This window comes from Echiichthys vipera, assembly GCF_963691815.1.
Source record: "Echiichthys vipera genome assembly, chromosome: X".
Taxonomy (NCBI): Eukaryota; Metazoa; Chordata; class Actinopteri; order Perciformes; family Trachinidae; genus Echiichthys; species Echiichthys vipera.
In genome coordinates this window covers 4,734,030-4,754,576 of record NC_139825.1, presented here as the reverse complement: position 1 = coordinate 4,754,576, position 20,547 = coordinate 4,734,030, and the positions used below count along the sequence as shown (strand labels likewise).

The following is a 20,547-nucleotide window of genomic DNA, read 5'->3' as shown; positions in this document are numbered from 1 at the left end:
TACTGTGCCCTTTGGCAATGCACTTAGCCCAGTTAAACATTTCTCCCCCAGATGTTTAGTATATGCCATACTGTAGTCAGAGGGGGGTGCACTGCTTAAACACATATTGGATGACTCTTTAGTCAGATATAGTTAAGCATATAGTTAAGGATAATGCAAGCAGCTTATAAATATTGATATTTAGAAAGTTTATCCACTCTAAGTATACTTTTTATGATGCAGCTGAGTACATCTATACAGTATAAATAATTTATCTGCAAAATTAAGTAATTTTTAACGGTTATCAACAAAAAGTCTTTATTACATCAAGTTACTGAGACTGAGCCAAGATAGCCCTCACTAGCACCAAAAGACCATTATCTTTTTGTGTTCTTCAGGAAAATCTTGTCAGTGTACTTGTTAGTCATATCAGAAAATATTGTTGAGAAATGAGACAGAAGCTAAGCAGCACTACTAGCCTGCACAATAGCCTGAGCTGCTGGTAGACGTTGTGAGCCCACTTAGTGACAAGAACTTTAAAAAATAACACTATTTTCCCCAGTCAATTTTCAAAATGTGCATGTAATTTTTTATTTTTTTTACATCCAGTGGATTTGCAGTGTTGGGGACTGCTATGTGCTCTTATCTGTTCATTCTATCAGCTACTTTGCACTAGAGATCAAAATTAGAGAACAAATTATAAATACTTGATTTATTCTGAAATACTGTTATTTTCTATTGTCCATAATTTGATAGAATGTCCACTGTGGCTATACCACTGCTGTACTAGCATGTTTTTTTTAAATAGCCAAGACACTTCAACAAAAACCTTTATTTTGTAAAAAAAAAAAGAATAAAAAACAGTGATCAAAATTAGAGAACACTTTCAGATCCCTCCCAGTTATTGGTGTTGATCTGGCACTTGGCGCCAATTGACATAATTGTTGGATACACCCTATTTATCTGCAGCTCTCCAGGTTAATTTGCAAGATGGAAGCTGCTCTAATGTGACTGAAACCCTGAGAACAGCAGGTTGTCCAGATGAAGCCCAAAGGGATGACCCTCTCAGCCATCAGAGAGAGGTTGGGCGTTCACATTCTGTGACAAAGATTAATTTAAGTCCCTCAAAAAGGCTGATCGTCCACGTAAAACAAGTGCACGAGAGGACAGGATTATGAAGACTCTCAATGGGGGATCAGTTCAACACTGCAGCTGGAGTTGGTCTCCAGTTCAGTGCTGAACAGGACAAGGATGTGTCTCTTCACACTGTCTTGTTGTTCAAGAAAATTTGAAGCCCACCCTGCAGTGACAAAACCTCTCATCAGCAGAAAGAATAAAAAGGCTAGACTTTGCTGAGGAGCATGTTGTGTGGACAGAGGAGAACTGGTCCAGAGTAACTTCAGTGATGAGAGGACATCCGATTTATTTGGGTCTAATGGGAAACATTATGTTGGGAAAAGACTGAACCCAAAGTGTGTAAAGAAGTCAGTTAAATTTGGAGGACGATTTGTCTTGGTTTGGGGGATGTTTTCTGCAGCAGGAGTTGGGCCTCTTGTGCAGCTACATGGCAGGGTGAATGCAAATGTTTATTTGAACCTCCTTCAGCAACATGCAATACCTTCACTGCAATTGTCTCCCAACAGCTGCAGTTTTCATACAAGACCATGCCCCCTGTCACCCAGAGTCCAGATCAAAACCCTATAGAGAATCTCTGGAAAGTCCTTGGCAACAAAGAAATGTCTAAGAAACCCATTGCAGTTACTGAACTGTGGAAGAGACAGACGAAGAATGGACCAAGATCAAACCAGAGCAGTGTGACAAACTAGTGATGTCCTGTGGGTGCAGATGTGATGAAGTCATTCAAAACAAGGGGCCTCTACACTTCCAATTCATTTTTGAATCCTACAGCCCTAAGAAAACAGTGTTGAAATCTTCTCTTCGGACACAGTGGTTACTGTTTCTTTTTTTCCCCACAAAACACAGCTCTGCACAAAAAGCTGCTGATAGCATAACACGCCTGAACCTAGTTTATATACTGTATATAAAGACGGACGACTTGACTGCCTCCGGAAACCATGGTGGAGAGGTTTGTGTGTCCCTTCCACTCTTCCATGGCAAATGGCCGCACTAAGAATGGTTCACAAAGACTCTATGGATGAATGTGGAAGAGAAGGAGAGCGCCTGATGGCCGGGTTTGCCACAGAGCCCGGCCAGGTACAGCCCGGGAAAGTGACGTGGCACCTCCCACCTCTCCATCCTGTGGCTTACCACTCAATGGAGGAACCACTGGGGTTGGGTGCGGTGCTGCACGGGTGGCAGTGAAGGTGAGGGGCCTCGACCGACCAGACACAGGCAGCCGAGGCTGGCTCTGGGGACGCGGAATGTCACCTTTCTGTCGGGGAAGGAGTCGGAGCTTGTGCGGGAAGTGGAGCGCTACCAGATAGATCTGGTGGGGCTTGCCTCCTTGCACAGTCTCGGTTCTGGAACTGTACTCCTGGATAGGGATTGGACCCTATTCTTCTCTGGAGTTGCCCAGGGTGTGAGGCGCCGGGGCGGGTGTAGGGATACTCACAAATCCCTGCTGGGAGACTTCAATGCCCACGTGAGCAATGATGAAGACAACTGGAGAGGCGTGATTGGGAGGAATGGTGTCCCTGATCTAAATCTGAGCGGTCATCTGTTATTAGACTTCTGTGCTAGTCACGGATTGTCTATAACTAACACCATGTTCGAACATAAGGATGCTCATAAGTTTACGTGGTACCAGAGCACCCTAGGCCAAAGGTCGATGATCAATTTTGTGATTGTATCATCTAATCTGAGGTTGTATGTTTTGGACACTCGAGTAAAGAGAGGAGCAGAACTGTCAACTGATCAACTGGTGATGAATTGGGTCAGAGGATGGGGGAATGCTTGGAGGAGGCCGAGCTTTTCTGGCATCCCTGTGGAGGTTGGGGGCATTGAACCGGAGTGGACAAAGCTTCCATTGCTGATTCTGCGGCAGTGAGCTGTGGCCTCAAGGTTTTAGGTGCCTCCAGGGGCGGTAACCCTCGAACACTGTAGTGGACACCGGTGGTCAGGGAAGCTGTCCTACTGAAGAAGGAGTCCTGGAAGACTTCGGAGGCAGTTGGAAGGTACAGATGGGCCAAAAGGGCTGCAGCCTCTGCCGTGTCAGAGGTAAGGCAGAGGGTGTGGAAGAAGTCATGGAGAAGGACTTTCCGGCCTCTGTGGCGGTTAGATGTAACTGCAGGTGATCCTGTTCTTTCAGAGCCTCCATCTTCCTCAAGGTTCCTCAAAACCTCCGGACACAGAGCTTTCTCTAGAACTGCACCCCGACTCTGGAACTCTCTCCCCCAGCCCATCCGCGACTCTCCATCACTCACAACATTTAAATCCCGTCTAAAAACCTTCCTTTTCTCACAAGCCTACAACCTCCCCTACCCATAACTACATTCACTCCAGGCCTCTCCCCCCCCGACTCCCACCCCCCCACCCTCCTTCCGCTCGCCTCACCCATTCAGCCTCTCCCCTTGACCCCCCCCCCCCCACTGCTCTTCAATCCATCCCCCCACCTCTATTGTTGTACCTGTTTCTGGCTATTTGTCTGTATCACCATTACCCCATGCCCCCTTCGCCTTGCTTCCCTGTCATCCTTGTCATCCTTGTCTCCTGTTGTTTATCGTCTGTATATTATATGTCCTACTCTGTAAGCGACTTTGGGTACCTGAAAAGCGCTATATAAAATAAATGAATTATTATTATTATTATTATTATCTTGTCACGTTCACGATCACTGTGTGTTGACTTTATTATTTTTTGCTCTTTTGTAAACTTTATTGACACTAATTCACCTCTCTACTTCCAGTCCATCCTCCATATGTTCCCCTCTTAAATCCACACGCACACGCACACACACACACACACACACACACACACACACACACACACACACACACACACACACACACACACACACACACACACACACACACACACACACACACACACACACACACACACACTTTAACTCACTCTGTGATAGACAGGAACTTGACAGACAATTAAATAGATGAAAACCTTACAGATTACATCTTTAAAGCAGTGAGCGAAGCCAAAACATCTGGGTCACCCACTGGTGACTGGCTGCAGTATAGGTCATAAGTCCCGCCCCCTCCATGTTACAGATGGGACATGGTAGTTAAGATGTAGGTACTTTTATCACGCTGATGTTTGTTCAGGTGTTCATTTTTCTTATAAGTTTGGTATTAATTAGTTATTGGATGTTATAAAAACAGGGTGAAACATCTCGTATGACAGCTGTGATCGACTCGGGATTAGTCCGATGAGTGTATGGACGGGACATTGATGGCGTGATTCTACCGCCTGATCTCAATTGCACAGACTCTGGTTGCAAAATTACAACATGGCCGTAACATCGTATGTGTTTTTGTGTGTTTTATTCTGATGGAGAATTTCACAGAGGAAGAAGGAAAAATAGAAAGAGGGAAAGTGCATCCTGTGATCCTAAGGGCAGTGGCTGGTGTACAGACAAGCTCTTTGAAACACTGCTGTAGACAGTCCTGAGGCGTGCGTGTGTGTGTGTGTGTGTGTGCTGCTGTCTGCTCTGCTATATTTTCTGCTTCTTCTTGCACTCAGACTAATGAGCAGTCAGCTTTATTTTATTGCAAACTGTCTCCGTTTACACACCAGACTAAACATATATTCAGTATTACACTTTAGCCTGTCAAGAGGTCGGCTGGCCCAAAAAGAATGCTGAATAAATTATGTATATAAATAATATTATTATTACTATTATTATTTTTATTAATACTATTACACAAAAGCACACACACACATACACAAACAGATTTGTTGTTTAGCTTTAGTTTATTGTGTGTTTTGTTTGTGCATTTATTAATTTGTTAATAAATGTTTGTGTTTACCATATGTCTGTTTATTTAATATTACACAAAGATGAATGAGCCAGCCTCTACTAAGAAAATAACTTTTAAATCCTTCAACTAATTAAACTATTACATTTATCGGTGTTCAACCCTTAATTAGTAGTTTAATATATTTAACGAGACTCTTATATTAGTTGTCACTCTCTCTATGACGGTGGTGCCCTGAGGAACTCTGGTTTAACTAGAGTTATTTTTATTATCTTTGATAATTATTGGTGATAGCTAATATATACTTGATTAACGATAAGTTTATTGAGAATACTCAATCTCATAATCTGAACATGAGTCAAGGCCCTACATTTAATGGGTTCTCCGTGTGAAGTTTTTAATAAATAATATTAGTTTTTATTCATTTTTCTTTATCATTATTTTTTTAATATTTCATTTGATAGCCACACCTTTGATCCAATTAACCTAGAGTACCTACATTATTATTAAAGATAGTGAGACTTGTTGCTGCTCATGGAGGAATTGTTGGGTCTATGTAAATCATAAATAAGTCAGGAGTGTGGTCTATACCTACTCTATATGTAAAGTGTCCTGAAAGCTCTTTTGTTATGATTTTGCACTATAAATACAATTTAAATAAATTGAATTGCATTGCATTTACACACCGGGGCGTGTTTATTCATTAGATGAATTTGCACGTCATTCTTTACAACTACATTCATGCAAAATGTGATTATTACAGATTGATTCAGAGCATTTCACTAAAAGGAAACTAAATAAAATACTAATTAATAATACAATCATATATAAAATTCCTGACTGGTCAGAAATCACAGGAGGAGAGTGTGATGGAGCGCCTTTGAACGCCCGTCACTCCCTGACCGGCGTGCTCTCTCTCTCAGATAGTGCCGGTGCTGGGAGCGCATGCTGCTCTCTCATTGTTCCGGCGGAGCCAAGCAGCAGTGAGACAAACTGTCGACCATTTCGCTGAACTCTGTTTGCCCACCGTAGGTCGTCGAGGGTGCACACTCGGCGCCTACGCAACACACACACACACACACACACACACACACACACACACACACACACACACACACACACACACACACACACACACACACACACACACACACACACACACACACACACACACACACGCACACTCGGCGCCTACGCAACACACACACACACACACACACACACACGCACACGCACACACACACCTGCTGTTGCTGCAGAGGTCTGTCTGTGGTTCACGGGCCGACCTAGGCACTTCCGGATCATGATATAAATAGCGCTGGTTGGCGCACTTCAATGGGTCAGCTGACCACGGACTATACTAATATTATGATTTATGATGAATGTATGGGGTGTTCTGTGTGAACAATGGCACAGCTATATGGAGGGTTGTTAGTGCCACATACTGAAGTGAAAGTTAATGGGGTTTTTGTGTTTGGGTATTCTGTTTCCCTGTTTATGTGTTGAAACCCCTGTGCTGTGATAATTGGTTTGCCCGGGGGAGGGGCCAAGGGGGTATTTAAAGGAAGCTCAGCTCACTTGAGGCATTCGGCATGCGGGTCCTAACTGCTGCTGTGAAATCCTGTTGTAAATATTTTTTCTCTCTGTCCTGTTGTAAATATTCCTGCTACTTTTGCTTTGCCACCTGTGGATATTTTTCTTTGGTTTTGGTGTCAATAAAAAAATCACCACACTGAAGTTTGCCGACTGGGCCATCCTCTATCCATCGCGAAGTCCGAACCCCGAACCCCAACAGAGAGACTTTGATTTTGTCTCCTAGTCTTATTTGTTCTCGAACTGAAAACTGAAGCTACTGTACAACCACTTGATATCTTCACACATATCTTAATAAATTTTATCTCTCCTCTGCCCTGATCGCTCTCTCATATCCACTCCAAGCCCCCACCACAGTGACTTCCCGGTTGATCCAATTAGGAAGTGCCAAAAACTGCAGTTCTTTGAGAGTCCACTAGGGGAAGGTTTCATAATAGAGCAGTTTCTCACTGACCCCCATGTTAAACAGGCTGTTTTTCAGAGCATAAAAACGTTGTAGTCTGTAGGTCATATTTCTGTAGGTCATATTTCCATAACAACACTGAGGGGGGTGAAATATTTTGTAATAGGCTAGTTTTTATTTTATTGGAGGTTAAAGTTTATGAATAATTAGTGGCGTGGCCTCTTGATTGACAGTTAGCCTCTGGCCCTCACTTCTCCTCGGAGGCTAGTTGTCAGGATTAGCATGCTAACGCCGTCATCTCTACCTCGACTGCGGCCATTTCGTTTGGTGGTGTTACTATAAGTGACAAGATGGCTTGGTCTTCAATCAACTGTAAAAACAGATGGATTAGTAACATAATGTGTTAGCTCTGTTATGCTAATTAAATAGCCGCACTTGCACCATGACTTGCAATACAGCCTGCTATCTATGACACATACACTAGATGCTAATCTGAAGCAGTGGGATTATTTGGGCAGTGAGGGTCGGAGTTTTACAGTCTATGAGCATGGTAGTGTGTTGAATATCAGTTAAAACCATAGATCATAAATGCTGGCTGCCTACACTTCACTCCCGTAGCCCGTGTGTTTTCCACTAGAGACACAGAGTGCCGTGGGTCTCTACCCTCTAAAAAATCCTGTTCCCGTTACATAATAAAGAAAAATGACTCCTGTTTACCACCCGGTCCCAGAAAAAAATCTCAATATTGACTCCCACTCCCGTTTATTTAGTAGATCATGCTATTAGCCTAGCTCCCGGGCTGTGGAGCTAATGCTAATCCAGTATACATCACCCAGACAGACATATCTCCCCCCAATATCCCATCAATGCCCTTTTTTGGTAAGAAGAAATAAGGTAACCTGACTCCGCCAGTTGGATTGATTCACATAATTCCCATTGTCTCAGCATATTCATCTGGAAACTCTCGTTTGGAGATCTTTTGGGAATAGGCGGAAATACTGGTTGCCGATTATGATCGGATGGATAAATCATCTGTCAGACAGGCCAAATCAACCAATCAGATCAACAAAGTATATGACGTACTAACAGCATTGAGGCAAAGCTCAGAAAGTAAACAACATGTGGGTAAAGGATATTTAATGTTTGTGTAACGTGAATGTACAGATCAAAGGCCCAATTTCTGGTGACCAGTCCATATTCCAACAGAAGGATCAGAGAGAAAAAAGAGTTAGTGAGCCATGTTGCCGCCAGTCGCTTCTTGTTGCGTCACACTACGAGCCGCCACCAAACCAACGTTGATTGGCTCGGTCGCTTGGGCAGACTTTTTCAAATTTTCTCTGCCGCAAGTTACCATCCTGATCTCGCGAGGCTATGAATGAGGAGGAGTCAAAGTCCAACAAGATGGCAACTCCCGTAGGTGAGCACGATTGGATCAAGTTGAGAGAACGGACCTCGACGGAGAGGCTACGTCCATTTTTTATACAGTTTATGGTCCACTCACAACACTTTGCCACACGTCACTCTCCCCTCTCCCTTCAGCAGCGTCTCCAGAAGAGTTAAGTTAGATAGATTTTACAGTTTAAAAGAGCAGCAAATAATTTAAGTCTCTATTGATATTTACGGCCAATATATCATAGTCTAGCAGCCCCTGCTGCTAAAACAAAATCTTAGAGGAAACACGGACTCTGGTCACATGATCATCATTTGATAATGCAGGTGTATCCATAGACTATAAAAAATGGACGTAGCCTCTCCGCCTGTTTTCTCAACTTGATCCAGTCATATTCGCCTCTGGGAGTCGCCATCTTGTCAAACTTTGACTCATTAAATTACATATTTTTGAAAAGTGTTTTCTTGCCAGTGCTGCCTCTATCTGCTGGCTAACGCGGTTAAACCTGGAGAAATACACGTTAATTATTAATGTCAGCTAAAGGCAAGTTCATGTTACAGGTTGATTGTTGACCATGTGACGTTAATGCAACTGCGTTATGAACTTAAACAAAACAACCACTGCATAAACGCATGGCCCAACACAGGAGAGCTAACTCTTCAGGCCTGGACTCTGCTGTCCACTTACATCTCAAGGAGAAAGCCCACTCATTTGATGACAACAATGTCCAAATCCTGGACAGTGAGGGCAGATGGTTTGAAAGAGGAGCAAAAGAAGCCATCGATGCAAAAGTGGAGAAACCATCACTAAACAGAGGAGGAGGTCTAAGGGCGCACTCACACTGTCCTTCCGTACTGTGCCCAAACAGGTTTTACGGGTAAAGCCTAGTTCGTTTGACCAGTGTGAGTGCAACCGCATCGCGCCTAGCTGCGGCCAGCTGGCCGTCCATGGCCCGTTGGAGAGAGGACGGCTTTTGTAGAGTGTGTTTGCACATGTACGAGCACGAGCAGGCGCACGAGCACTAGGCCTACGGTGGCTCTGACATAATTTTATGTGCGCCTGTTTGGACATAGAAAAAAAAAAGACGGACCATTTGCGCGGACATTTAACAACAACAACAACAAAGGCGGCGAAAGGTTCGCGTTGGTGTGATGCTGAGGTGGAGTGCTTACTGAAGATTTGGTCGGATGAAAATATTCAAAAACAGTCAGACAAGACGCACAAAAACTCTGAGGTCTATGGAAAGATTTGTAAACAAAGTGACGCATCGCGATGATGTCAATAATGCCTGTGACGTGCTACGGCGGGATGACGTATGGACAGGCAAGAAGCATTCGCCAAGGCCCAGGCCGTGTGAGTACAAATGAGTCTGGCCAGCGGGGGGAGAGGGAGGGGGGGACAAGTACCCTAAAGCCCGGGGCGTGGTACGGGCGGAAAGTGTGAGTACGCCCTAAGACACCACTTATCTACAATTTACTATGCTGCTCTTTCATCCCATCCCAGGAGATTCAACAATCTAACCTCAAAGAACAACTGTTCACAAATGGCCTCCTGTGACTCCAACGACTGTCATTAAGACCCAATAGAGCACTAACGAAGTCAAAACCAACTTCCCACCAACAACTGTCACTCTAAAGACGGTCGTTGGTACTTGGAGCACAAAGGGTTCTAGTGACATCATCGGCCTTGTGAGAGGTTAAATACCTGGATCTCCACACCAGTTAGTTGGACCAGTCCCAGCCTGTTCAGTTGCGTACATGAACTGATGAAGCCTCTTGGATCAGAGGTGAAATGTCTTCCTAGACAAATAACCAAGTCCAGTTGCTTTTGACTGAAATTGCTTTGGGGATACAGCCAGATGTGTCTGCCTCCAGGTTATTTAAAACTTCATTAAAATCCTCCAATGAGAACAGGAGCTGAAGTTTCAGGTGTGTCTGTCATTAGTTCAGGTAATGTGAGCAGCAAATGTTGTTTATTTACAGCAGATTATAAGCTGTCATTAGTTGGGACCTTGTGTAATTATACAATACGGTTGCACTCCAATTCTACATTATTATTCATTAAACCCATAAGAGAATTGATTAGGACTTGCTGCTTCCCTCAAAGACTTGAGGTTAAGAGCTAAGGTAGCTAAAAGGTAAAAACACAAGTATATAATACAGAAATGTAGCTAAGTCTGAAGAAGAGCATTAGCCCCAAACTTAACTTATTTGTAGATGTACCAATAGATTGCATGCAAGGGAGTGTGTGGATAAGTCTTTCTGTTTTCATCGCTGTTTTTCTATTGGTCTAGCACCTAACTTCAACAGCATTAGGCTGTGCATGACTACTATGCATTGTTTTTCTCTTCAGAGTGACCACAGCTTGTTGGACATAAGCGGACATTACTTCCATATTTGTGTGATTCTTTGTGTGTATACTGATAAAAGAACTGTATGTTGTTATGTTTTGCTCACAAGGATTCAAGAGGTTGATTCTTTGTTGTTTATTTCTCATCAGGTCCATTAAGTGGTCACGACAGAGTGGGTGGACAGACAGAAGCTAAGTGTCCACATCAGTGAAAGTAAGTCAGTGTTTGTTTTAAATCAGTGCTGCATGTTAGATCTGAGGATTCATAATTAGACTTAGCACTAGACTTAGCACTGTACACTGCTACTGTAAATTTGTAAGTGTGTGTGAATATTTATATGTATATCAGTAAAGAAAGGCTAAATTCATTAGGAATAGAAATGCCTTTCATCATGTTACATTAAATGTTAAACTTTTTCACTCATATGCACACTATTACTTCAAGTTGTTGATGTATTTTTGCCTTCAACATTTCCTAACCGCACAAAGCTTTTCTGTTGTTTTGCTCAGACTCGGCACCATGTTGCTTTGATTGATCCCTGACTCATCTCTTGTGAATAGAAAGTCAAGATTGTCTCTGTGCTTTTTTTCATAAAAGTGTGTCCATGTGTTTCTGTTAAGTGGCTGTGATTTAAGTAGGGAAGGGCCTCCAAGTAACAGTTTGAAGTTTATTTCAGACTGACTTTCAACTACAATACAACAACACATAACAGGAACAGGAACACTGATATCATTTTATGTGCACATTTCCGTCCTGCTTTTGTACTAGTATGTGATTTACTTTGACTGCTGGCTTGCGTGTACATACAGTATTTATTTATGTGCGTGCACTAGCCATGAGAGTACTGTGTTTCTGAGGGTAATTGTGTGATGGAAAGAGGGCTATTTTGGGGGTGTTTGCAGAATATAATTGGTGATGCGGTGTTGGGGGTCAGAAATGGTTGACGGGACTGATGTTGTGTTAGTGCCTTCAGCTTTGCCACGGTCTCACAGAGATAAAAATAAATGTTTGTATTTAGAACAAGCTTTTTCAGTAGGAGGGAAAGAAGGTCCATCCAGACTTACTTTTTTATCTGCCTACTTTTTAATCATGCTAATTTAAAGTAGCATAGATCACTACGACCTACATTCAATGCATAATACATGGGCTGAATGTATAATGTATAATATGTTATGGGTATAGTGCTCTTATAAAATAAATAAATGATTTTGCAAAACCCACATTTTGTTGGTAAGGTTACAAATAGGGAATTTACATTTAACTGTACCTTTTTTCCTCTGCATTAAATGACAGAAGCAGGTGTCATTTGTGGAGTCTGTGTCAAGTTCCCTCTCTTCAGCAATCTCAAACACGAGGGCTATGATAAGAAAAAAAGAGTCTTAAGATTAATTGTTTAATTCTACACATGACCTGACAAGACTGGGAAAAATAATTGACTGTGTTTAGGATTTTTTTTAAAAACAAACATTTTTCTTAACATGTCTCATTTAGCAAATGAATGTAGTTTCTAGAAGTAGATTAACATTTGTATCAGTCTGTGACATGATTCTAACTTTGAGCGTGCTTCTGGCAAAACTTATGGAAGGTCACTAAGCAGTGCTCGCTGATTCACAATATACTGAATACACATAGTACAAATTAACATGCTAATTTTAGAAATAGCCTGCAACAGGCCAATCTGTTTCTGTTAGAGCCTGTAGCATAATAAGGGAGACCAGACGTAATCGTATTCATTTGTCTAATGGCTTTTACGTATAGTGCACTCTTTGATGTAATGTGAAGAGAAGTACTCAGTGTGTGTGACGATAATGTTTGCTTGAGGTTGTGGACCTCAGGTTAAACTTAGGTAAGGCTAGTCTATTAGGTCACCCTGTGTGTTTGTGTGTGTGTGTGTGTCCCAGCATGTATGACGCAAACTAGTGCCTAGTTAAAATGTGAAATGTGAAACAACCTACAGTCAAGTACACTAGCACACTGTCAGAGCAGCCAGCCAAACCAAACCACACCTGCCAGCTCGATGCAGCACTTGTGCATGAATGTTTGTGCCCTGCAGACCACCCTGTGAAACCTTTGACCTACACACTGCCTGAGGAAAGTGTAGACAACCATATGTTTATATAAAGTATAAAGCCCACTACAGACCAAAGATTCGCGATAAGATGAGTTGAAACTTGCAGCTATTTGCAACGTGTAGGTCTGCAACATTCTGAAACCTGCCCGTTCAGACCAGTGAGACAATGGTGCATCATCTCTATAGCAACGCCTCTCTGTACTTCTGTTCTAACCTCCGACTTTTCAGGCTTTTTTTTGTAGCTGGATAAATGAGGACAGAGACGGTGAGATACTCGCTACAGCTGCATTTCTATAGAGATGAAACAGAGAAAATACAGTTTTATTTCCTGGATTCACTGCTTTGTTCTGGATTACTGCGCTCCCTCTCCTTATTCATTGTATTGCTTGCTCGACCCTCTCTCTCTCTGTCTCTGTCAATCTCTGTCTCTGTCTCTCTCTCTCTCTCTCTCTTGCAAACATGTTGAGCCTCCGTCCATAAGAGCCATTTCAACATGCTGACAGTTTGTCAGTGACTTGACCAGTGGACTTTGCTAAGACTGATTGGCTGGTGAAACAGGTGACCTATGTCATATTCTAAAACCAGCAGGTGACATCATCAGCCTGTCTGAGTCCAGATAAGACTGGTCAGTTCACACCACTGCAACTTTCACCTGAAATATTCTGAAATGGTTCCGTCTAATTGCAAATCTTTGGTCTGAACTGGGCTTAAGACAGCGAGCTGCCGTGAAAGAAGGCAGGTTGGGTGGTGGCTTGCTCCTAAAACACAGGACTTTAAGTCAGGGGAGGTCACCTTTTGTTGGCTAAAATCGTTGTTTTTTGTGTGTTGTTGCACTTCTGGGTTGTTGATTTTTCACGGTTGTTTTCCGTTCCTTTACGGCTTGTGTTCTAATCCTAACCAAGTGTTTTTAATGCCTAAATGTCGCCTTTTGTCGGTTATAAATCAGTCATGAAACGTTGCCTGCTGTGTCTTGCAGCACTACCGGTTTGTGTCTTCTGACTTCCCGTCTGGTCCAGTGGTCTGTGAACGTGTTTTTTTGTACGAATATCTGTGCATAACTTTTAGTAGAATTTGGTATGGACCTGTTCATGAGAACACATTGCCACCATCCACCTCCTTGTGAGGTCAAATACCTGGGTGATTTTATGGGACATCAGGAATGAATATAGGCGTTGAGCACAAGATATCATCATTTTACCATGTGCAGTTTGTCAAAGTAGAATACAAAGAGAATTGTTTGCGATAGGGGTGTGACGAAACATTCAGCTCAAGAGACGAGGCAATACAAGATATTGGGTTTAGAAACGAGACCAACTATTTTTAACTTTATGTATTTTCTGACATAGTTTATTTTAGCAGAAAGCTGTGGTGGTGCATACTATAGGTGTGATGAGATCTCTTTCCTGGCCACCATAAATCGGACAACAAAACTCCTTAGATCTGAACCCAACATAAGTCTCCCAAAGTGAATATTGTATTCCCCAATATGTTGAACTATTTCTTTAGGAAAAAATAAGCATGTAAGCATTTAACTTTCAGGTTTGAAAAATAATTAGCAATATTCATGTCATAAACAAACACGATTGTGCCAACATTTGTAATCGACTGTAAATATAGTTGGGTAATAATAAAACCAAAAATATTGGTCTGCCATGAATTCAGGGATGGATTCTAAACATTTGACATGTAGCATTTAAGCTTGTTTTTTAGTAAATCACACACTGATGGCGCAGCACTGTATTGTACCTCTTTATATCGTCTTTTTTCCTAACAAAAATGTTTTGCACTGATCAGGCTGACTAGGCTGAAAAAATACAATATATATAATATATATAAATATAAAATATAACCAAAAACCACTTAGCTAAGGACCGTCCTATCGAACACAGGTATTTTTGAAACAGTGTCTTTCACTGCACAATTTGGCCTTTCATCCACACAGGAGTAGTAGCAGTTGTTGCTCCTGAAACTGGAGTTTTTTGTAACTGGAGTCCAGGGTGAAATTTTTTGGAAAGTCCTGTTTCAGCAGTCATGTGGACAGGAAAACTGAGGAAAACCGCAATTTCTTGTCAAGATTGTTTGACGTGACACTGTGCAACGGTAAACAGTAGGTTGTATGGAGATGTGTGGAGCACTTTAGACGTGACCAGCTGATGAAGTTTCTGTTATGGAAGACCGAGCCAAAATACTGTTGCTATTAAGCAACTAATCAGCACTTTGTGTGTGTGTCTCATACAAATACTACCACATTTTCCTGAATTTTGCTGATTTTAAATTCATGAGTGAGTTAGAAGTAACTCAATTTCACTGTCAGTCCACACAGAGGAATCTGCCTGGCCTCGGTTCACCATTGTTGTTTTTCTAGTATGAATTTTTCGTAGTGGACGGAGGACGGTGGATGGAGATATTTTTTTATTACACCGGGGGCCATAAAAGGGGAATTCGATTGCTAGGCAACAGCTGGGTCCTTGTTCACTTCCTGTCAGCTGAGGTCAGAAATAAGGGGCCTTCACAAGATCAGCTTATTGAGCTGGGCTCACCGCGAGGTTGGGCACAGAGACCCAGTAACCGGCTAAATCAACGTTTGTATTATAACAACTGTAACTTTGTTGTTACCTCCAAGCATTGCGTTTTCTTCCCAGATAGTGATACGACTGTAATGTTTTTACTGTGTATCATGTCTAGTGGCCTTTAGTCCCCCGCATACATTCCAATACCAATGTGTCAAGCTGGTGTATTTGATTGTACTAAAGCATCTTTTTTATCAACTAACCAATCATCAAACTGTTCAGTCAGTACCATATCTTTGGAGAGTCTAATAACAATGAAAGCAAAGACACACTTTTAGTGTTACAAAAATACAAAAATATTAGTAACATCACGTGATGTCTGTTATTCTATTTAATGGAAGCATATTTCAGTGCAATCACAGTCCCCTTCATCACTTCAACGGTCTTTTTTATTGTGTCACATTTTCTGCCCTAATTTTCCAATACTTCCTGGAGATTTAAAATGGCAGCCTCATGGTAAACACCTCCCTTCCCACTCTCACACACTCCTTTTTTTAATTTATCCTGTTGTCATAGCTTTGAGCTCTGGTGTGATCTGAAGCTGAGGGAAGGATTGATCCTGGTGGGAGATGGCAGCATGGGGGACAGGGATTAACCATGAGCAGGTGGACCTGCTATGGTTGCCAGTACACAGACCTGGCTGTCATGTGGAGGTGATGGGGAGTAAATTAGAAATGTTTGGCTTGTGTGCTGGCTGCATATATATATTTTTTATTTTATTAACCTTTATCTATACAGGTAAAATCTCATTGAGACCCGGGGTCTCGTTTGCAAGAGAGACCTGTTCAGGTAGGCAGCAGCAAAACACAAAGTTACAGACTAACTGAACATACAGGAGACACAACACAGAACACAAACAGTAAAATAATGCAGTACAAACTGCAAAGGGCAAAGAACAAGTTAAGTACAAGTTAAGTTATGTACAAGTGCAGACCCCCACAGACTGTCTCAACAGCCTCCCTACAAGCAGTTTGAAGTCCTCTAAAGAAATAAAGCTGGACAGCTTCAGCCTCTGCTGGAGCTTGTTCCAGGTTACAGGCATAGCGTAGGAAAATGCCTTCTTGCCAAGTTCAGTACGGACTGACGGGATGGCAAACGAGATGAAGTCCAGGGACTGAAGTCCAGGCTGCGATCAGACTGTTTCCGTGCCAGATACATTGACAAATAAGAGGGGAGCAGTCCGATAATGGATTTATAGATAAATAGCTACCAGTGAGTGATTCTGCGCATGCAAAGTAAAGACCAGTTTGTGAGAGAGTACAATGTACAGTGATGTGTGAGGGGTTTACAGCCAGTTATGAATCTCAAGGCCCCGTGATATGCGGCATCCAGCACTTGCAGGGAGTGAGCAGAGGCATTTATATATACAACATCCCCACAATCCAGGAGTGGCAAGAAAGTGGCCGCAACAATACGTTTTCTGGCTTTAAAAGAGAAAAAGGCTCTATTTCTGAAGAAAAAACCCAGCTTTAACCTCAATTTCTTCAGTAACTGGTCAACATTTAAAAGAAAGGCTATCATCCACTGTGATGCCTAGATATTTGTTAGTGGCCACAGACTCAATGGGGATACCCTGAGCAGACATAATGCAGGGCAGAACAGCAGGTACCGTCCTTTTATTAGAAAAGAACATCATCTTGGTTTTACCTGCATTTAGAACTAACCTTAGTTGAAATAGTTGCGCCTGAATGGTGTCAAAAGCAGACTGCAAGTCAGTGGACCCTGGCCAACAGAAGATGCACAACAATAGACAACGGCGTCGTCAGCATAAAGATGTACAGATGCATTCATATTTTGGCCCACCTCATTTATATAGATGATAAAGAGAGTTGGTCCTAAGACAAAACCTTGCGGCACACCGTCTACAGTGTTTGGAGTGTTGTTGGGTTGGAAAGGTAGTTAGAAAACCAGCCAACTGCATGGTCTGACAATGCGATGGTGGACAGTCGCTGACTCAAAATCCTGTGATCTACTGTGGCAAATGCCTTTGAAAGATCGAGAAAAAGAGCAGCACAATGTTTCTTGGCAGCCATGGCTACCAACATATCATTTATCACCTTAATGGCAGCAGTACTATGCTGCTTCCTAAAGCCAGATTGAAAAGGAGATGAAATATTGTTCTGGATAGAAAGATTAAAAATGTGAGATTCCGGTTGAGCTATAATTTGCGCAGACAAACATAAGAAGTAAGGGGGAAGGTTATCTGGACCTGCTGATTTTTGAGGGTCTATAGGGATGGAGTCAACAACAATAGTGTGAGGCAGCTCTGAAAAGCAGGTATTTGCTGAAAGACATTTTATGGTATGCCAAAATTTCCTGGGGTCGTTTAAGTTGTCTTTGGTCTGTGATAAATAGTACTGTCATTTAGCTACCCTAATAGCGCTGGTGCAGCTGTTACATGTTGCCAAAAAAGTAGCCAGTCCGCCTCAAGCCCCGACTTCCTTGCATTGGCCAAGAGCTGATTTCTTTTGTGTAAGAGACCCGTAAGTTCAGCAGTGAACCAGGGGCTCTCTTGTCCCTTCACCCTGAACCGACGAAGAGGAGCGTGTTTGTCCATAAAATAACTAGAAACTGCCATAAAATATTCCCATGCAAGATTTAAATCATCAATTAGTAAAATATGATCCTAGTTAAAATGATAAAAATCATGAAGAAAAGCTTGTTCAACAAAGTTCTTCAGACTTCTTTTAAGAACAATACCAAGGCTCAGTGCGATGGATTTTAATGTCCCTAACAGCACCGATCACACATGGTCACTCATATCATTGGCAAAAACTGCTGTAGCAGAATATTTATGTGGCATATTGGTAACTAAAAGATCAATAAGAGAAGATTTGGTCGGGCATTTGGGTTTAGGACGCGTGGGGCTTTTAATGATTTGAGTAAGGTTAAAAGCCAAACACTGGGTCTTAAAAGGATCAGACACTGGAGAAGACCAGTCCCAATTAAAATCACCCACCAGAACAATTTCTTTGAATTTCAATTCAGATAACAGTTGCATTAAAGGGGATAATGTCTCTGCAGTGGCGGGGGGGGGGGGGGGGGCTATAGCAACCAACAATAGTTAGGTGTTGACCACCAGACAAATCAATACTTAAAGCTAAGATTTCAACTGTGTAACTGTTTACAAATAGATTTGGCAAGCAAGACTTGTGCAGCAAGACTGGATCTGACATATATTGCCACTCCACCGGCCTTATTAGGACGATCAGAATGGAAAACATTAAAACCCTGAATTGCTACATCCTCGTCCAAAACAGATTTAGAGAGCCAGGTCTCAGAAATGACAATTACATCTGCACCAGTCGACTCACCCCAAATTTTCAGCAAATCCATTTTCAGGTTAGAAAGCAGACTGTGAGCATTTACATGTATGATATGCAGACCAGACACATTCTTAAGATTGTATGGCGTGCTACAAGTATTACAAGAATTCCAGATAGCAGAAGAAGCATAAAAACTAAACATTGCCGCTTAATGCTCAGACCAATTGAGCCATTACAGGAATTAATAGTATAGGCCCTACCTCGTATGGCCCCTGTGTGGTTCCATAAGGAGAACGCATTGGGGAAACAACAAATATCCTAACCGCCCAAGCAAGCGAAATAATCGCGCCGAGCTATATTTAACTGCAATAGCCAATCAGCTGGCTCAGGTCCAAGTGAGGAAGATGCACCACTTGTGCAGGACCGCCAAGATGCCAGGCCATGGCGAGGTAAAGAACAAGGGGCAAAATCACCATGACAGCAGTTAAGTGGCAGGTCAGATGACAAAAAATGCGGAGCGGTAATTGCTCCCGACGTTAGCTCAGCCGATGTGGACCGGGAATAGGCCAGCGGCTGCGGCGGCTCCCGTTGATCAGCCACTCGGATCCTGGTGTCGGCGGCAGCGGCTCACGACGTTCGGCCTCTCGGGGGAGGCAGCGGCTCACGGCACTGGGGTGGCGGCGGCTTACAGCGATCCGGTGTCGGTGGCAGCAGCTCACGGTGTTCGGGTGTCGGCGGCGGCTCCCCTCAGGTCCCGGTATCGGCTCAAGGCGTTTGGCCCTTCGGGTCCCGGTGTCACCGGTGGCGGCTCACGGCGTTGGGCCCCTCAGGTCCCAGAAAGTCCTAATTAGGCAAAAAAGGAATGTTATGGATGTAGTTGAGATAGAGTAAACAAGAAGCTACCACAACATCTGAATGTGACTAGCTGAGACACATGTCAATCAAGCGAACACAATCCAAGACTCCAAGAATCTCTTATACCCTAAATGAAAAAATCATCAAGGTCACACACTAGAAAAAGCTTTTGAACCCCTGAATAATTCTACCAGGTATAATCTGTCCTCTAATTTCTAATACAATCTGTGGCCTCTAGTGTGACAGCAGTAAATGAGTCAAGTTCAGCACTATTGGGGGGAGATTAACCTCCAGTGCACTTTGCCTAGTTGGAGGTCCGGAAACTTTGGACTTCCCATGGAACTTGAACGCAGCATGAGCAGCACAAGTGAAATGGAGCGATTGATGCCAGGCAGGACGCTCGGCAAATAATTTTATTTGGACCAAATGATCTGGGCAAATGATTAAAACCATTGTACATTTTGCTGTGAATCAGCTTGTGATTGGAGCCTGATCCCCCTTTAAGAGTCAGTGCCACAGAGCTTCTCCATGGCTTTGTTTCTAGGCTGCTCTCTCCAGGGAGCCACTCAGGGACTCAGCTGTGAATGTAGGCCAGAGTCGACACACACTCCCATGCCAGAATACACACAGACAGATATACATTCTGCTATGCTGTCTTCATCCTTAACATCTGTTTTTGTCTCTCTACTCTCAGGTCCTCGATACGGCTGTCAGGAGAACCATCTTGCAAATTGGGAGAGGTGAGGGGTGAGACCGGCCAATCAGAAGGGGAGAGATGTTGGGGCAGGGCGGCCATGTGGCCCTGGCTCTCATGTCATTACTGTCGCTACTGTGGCACGAAGCAGCACCCATTGAAGTCCCACAAGACCGTAAGTAATCATATCCACTGTCACGCAATATGTTACAGCAAATGGTGATACCCATATAGGGCCATAGAAAAAACTATGACAATCAATTTGGTTAAAGCGAAGTTGGCTGAGATAGATGGATCAGGGTCGTGACCGGCTTTGCACTTTGGGTGCTGCTGGTTTTGCTGCAGCCCCACTTGCTGTCTGGAAAAAAGCACAAGAATGGTCGTACTGAGGTAGCTCTTGTGTTCCACTTGGTGTCAGATTATGCCAACCATTTATAGCTCATATTTTTACAAACTGTTTGCCACTTTGCTTCGTCAAACTCAA

At 42.9% G+C, this 20,547-nt stretch overlaps 1 protein-coding gene across 1 annotated transcript in view; it reads left to right on the top strand.

Annotated features, from left to right (window-relative positions):
- Positions 1–10,753: 10,753 nt before the first annotated feature.
- Positions 10,754–20,547, top strand: part of nfasca (neurofascin homolog (chicken) a) — a 115,136-nt gene continuing 105,342 nt past the window's right edge. Inside the window, exons 1-2 of the mRNA XM_083939120.1 lie at positions 10,754–10,820; positions 20,064–20,238. Coding sequence (XP_083795246.1) covers positions 20,145–20,238 — 94 coding nt within the window. The 5' untranslated portion in view covers positions 10,754–10,820; positions 20,064–20,144. The remainder of the gene's footprint in view (positions 10,821–20,063; positions 20,239–20,547) is intronic.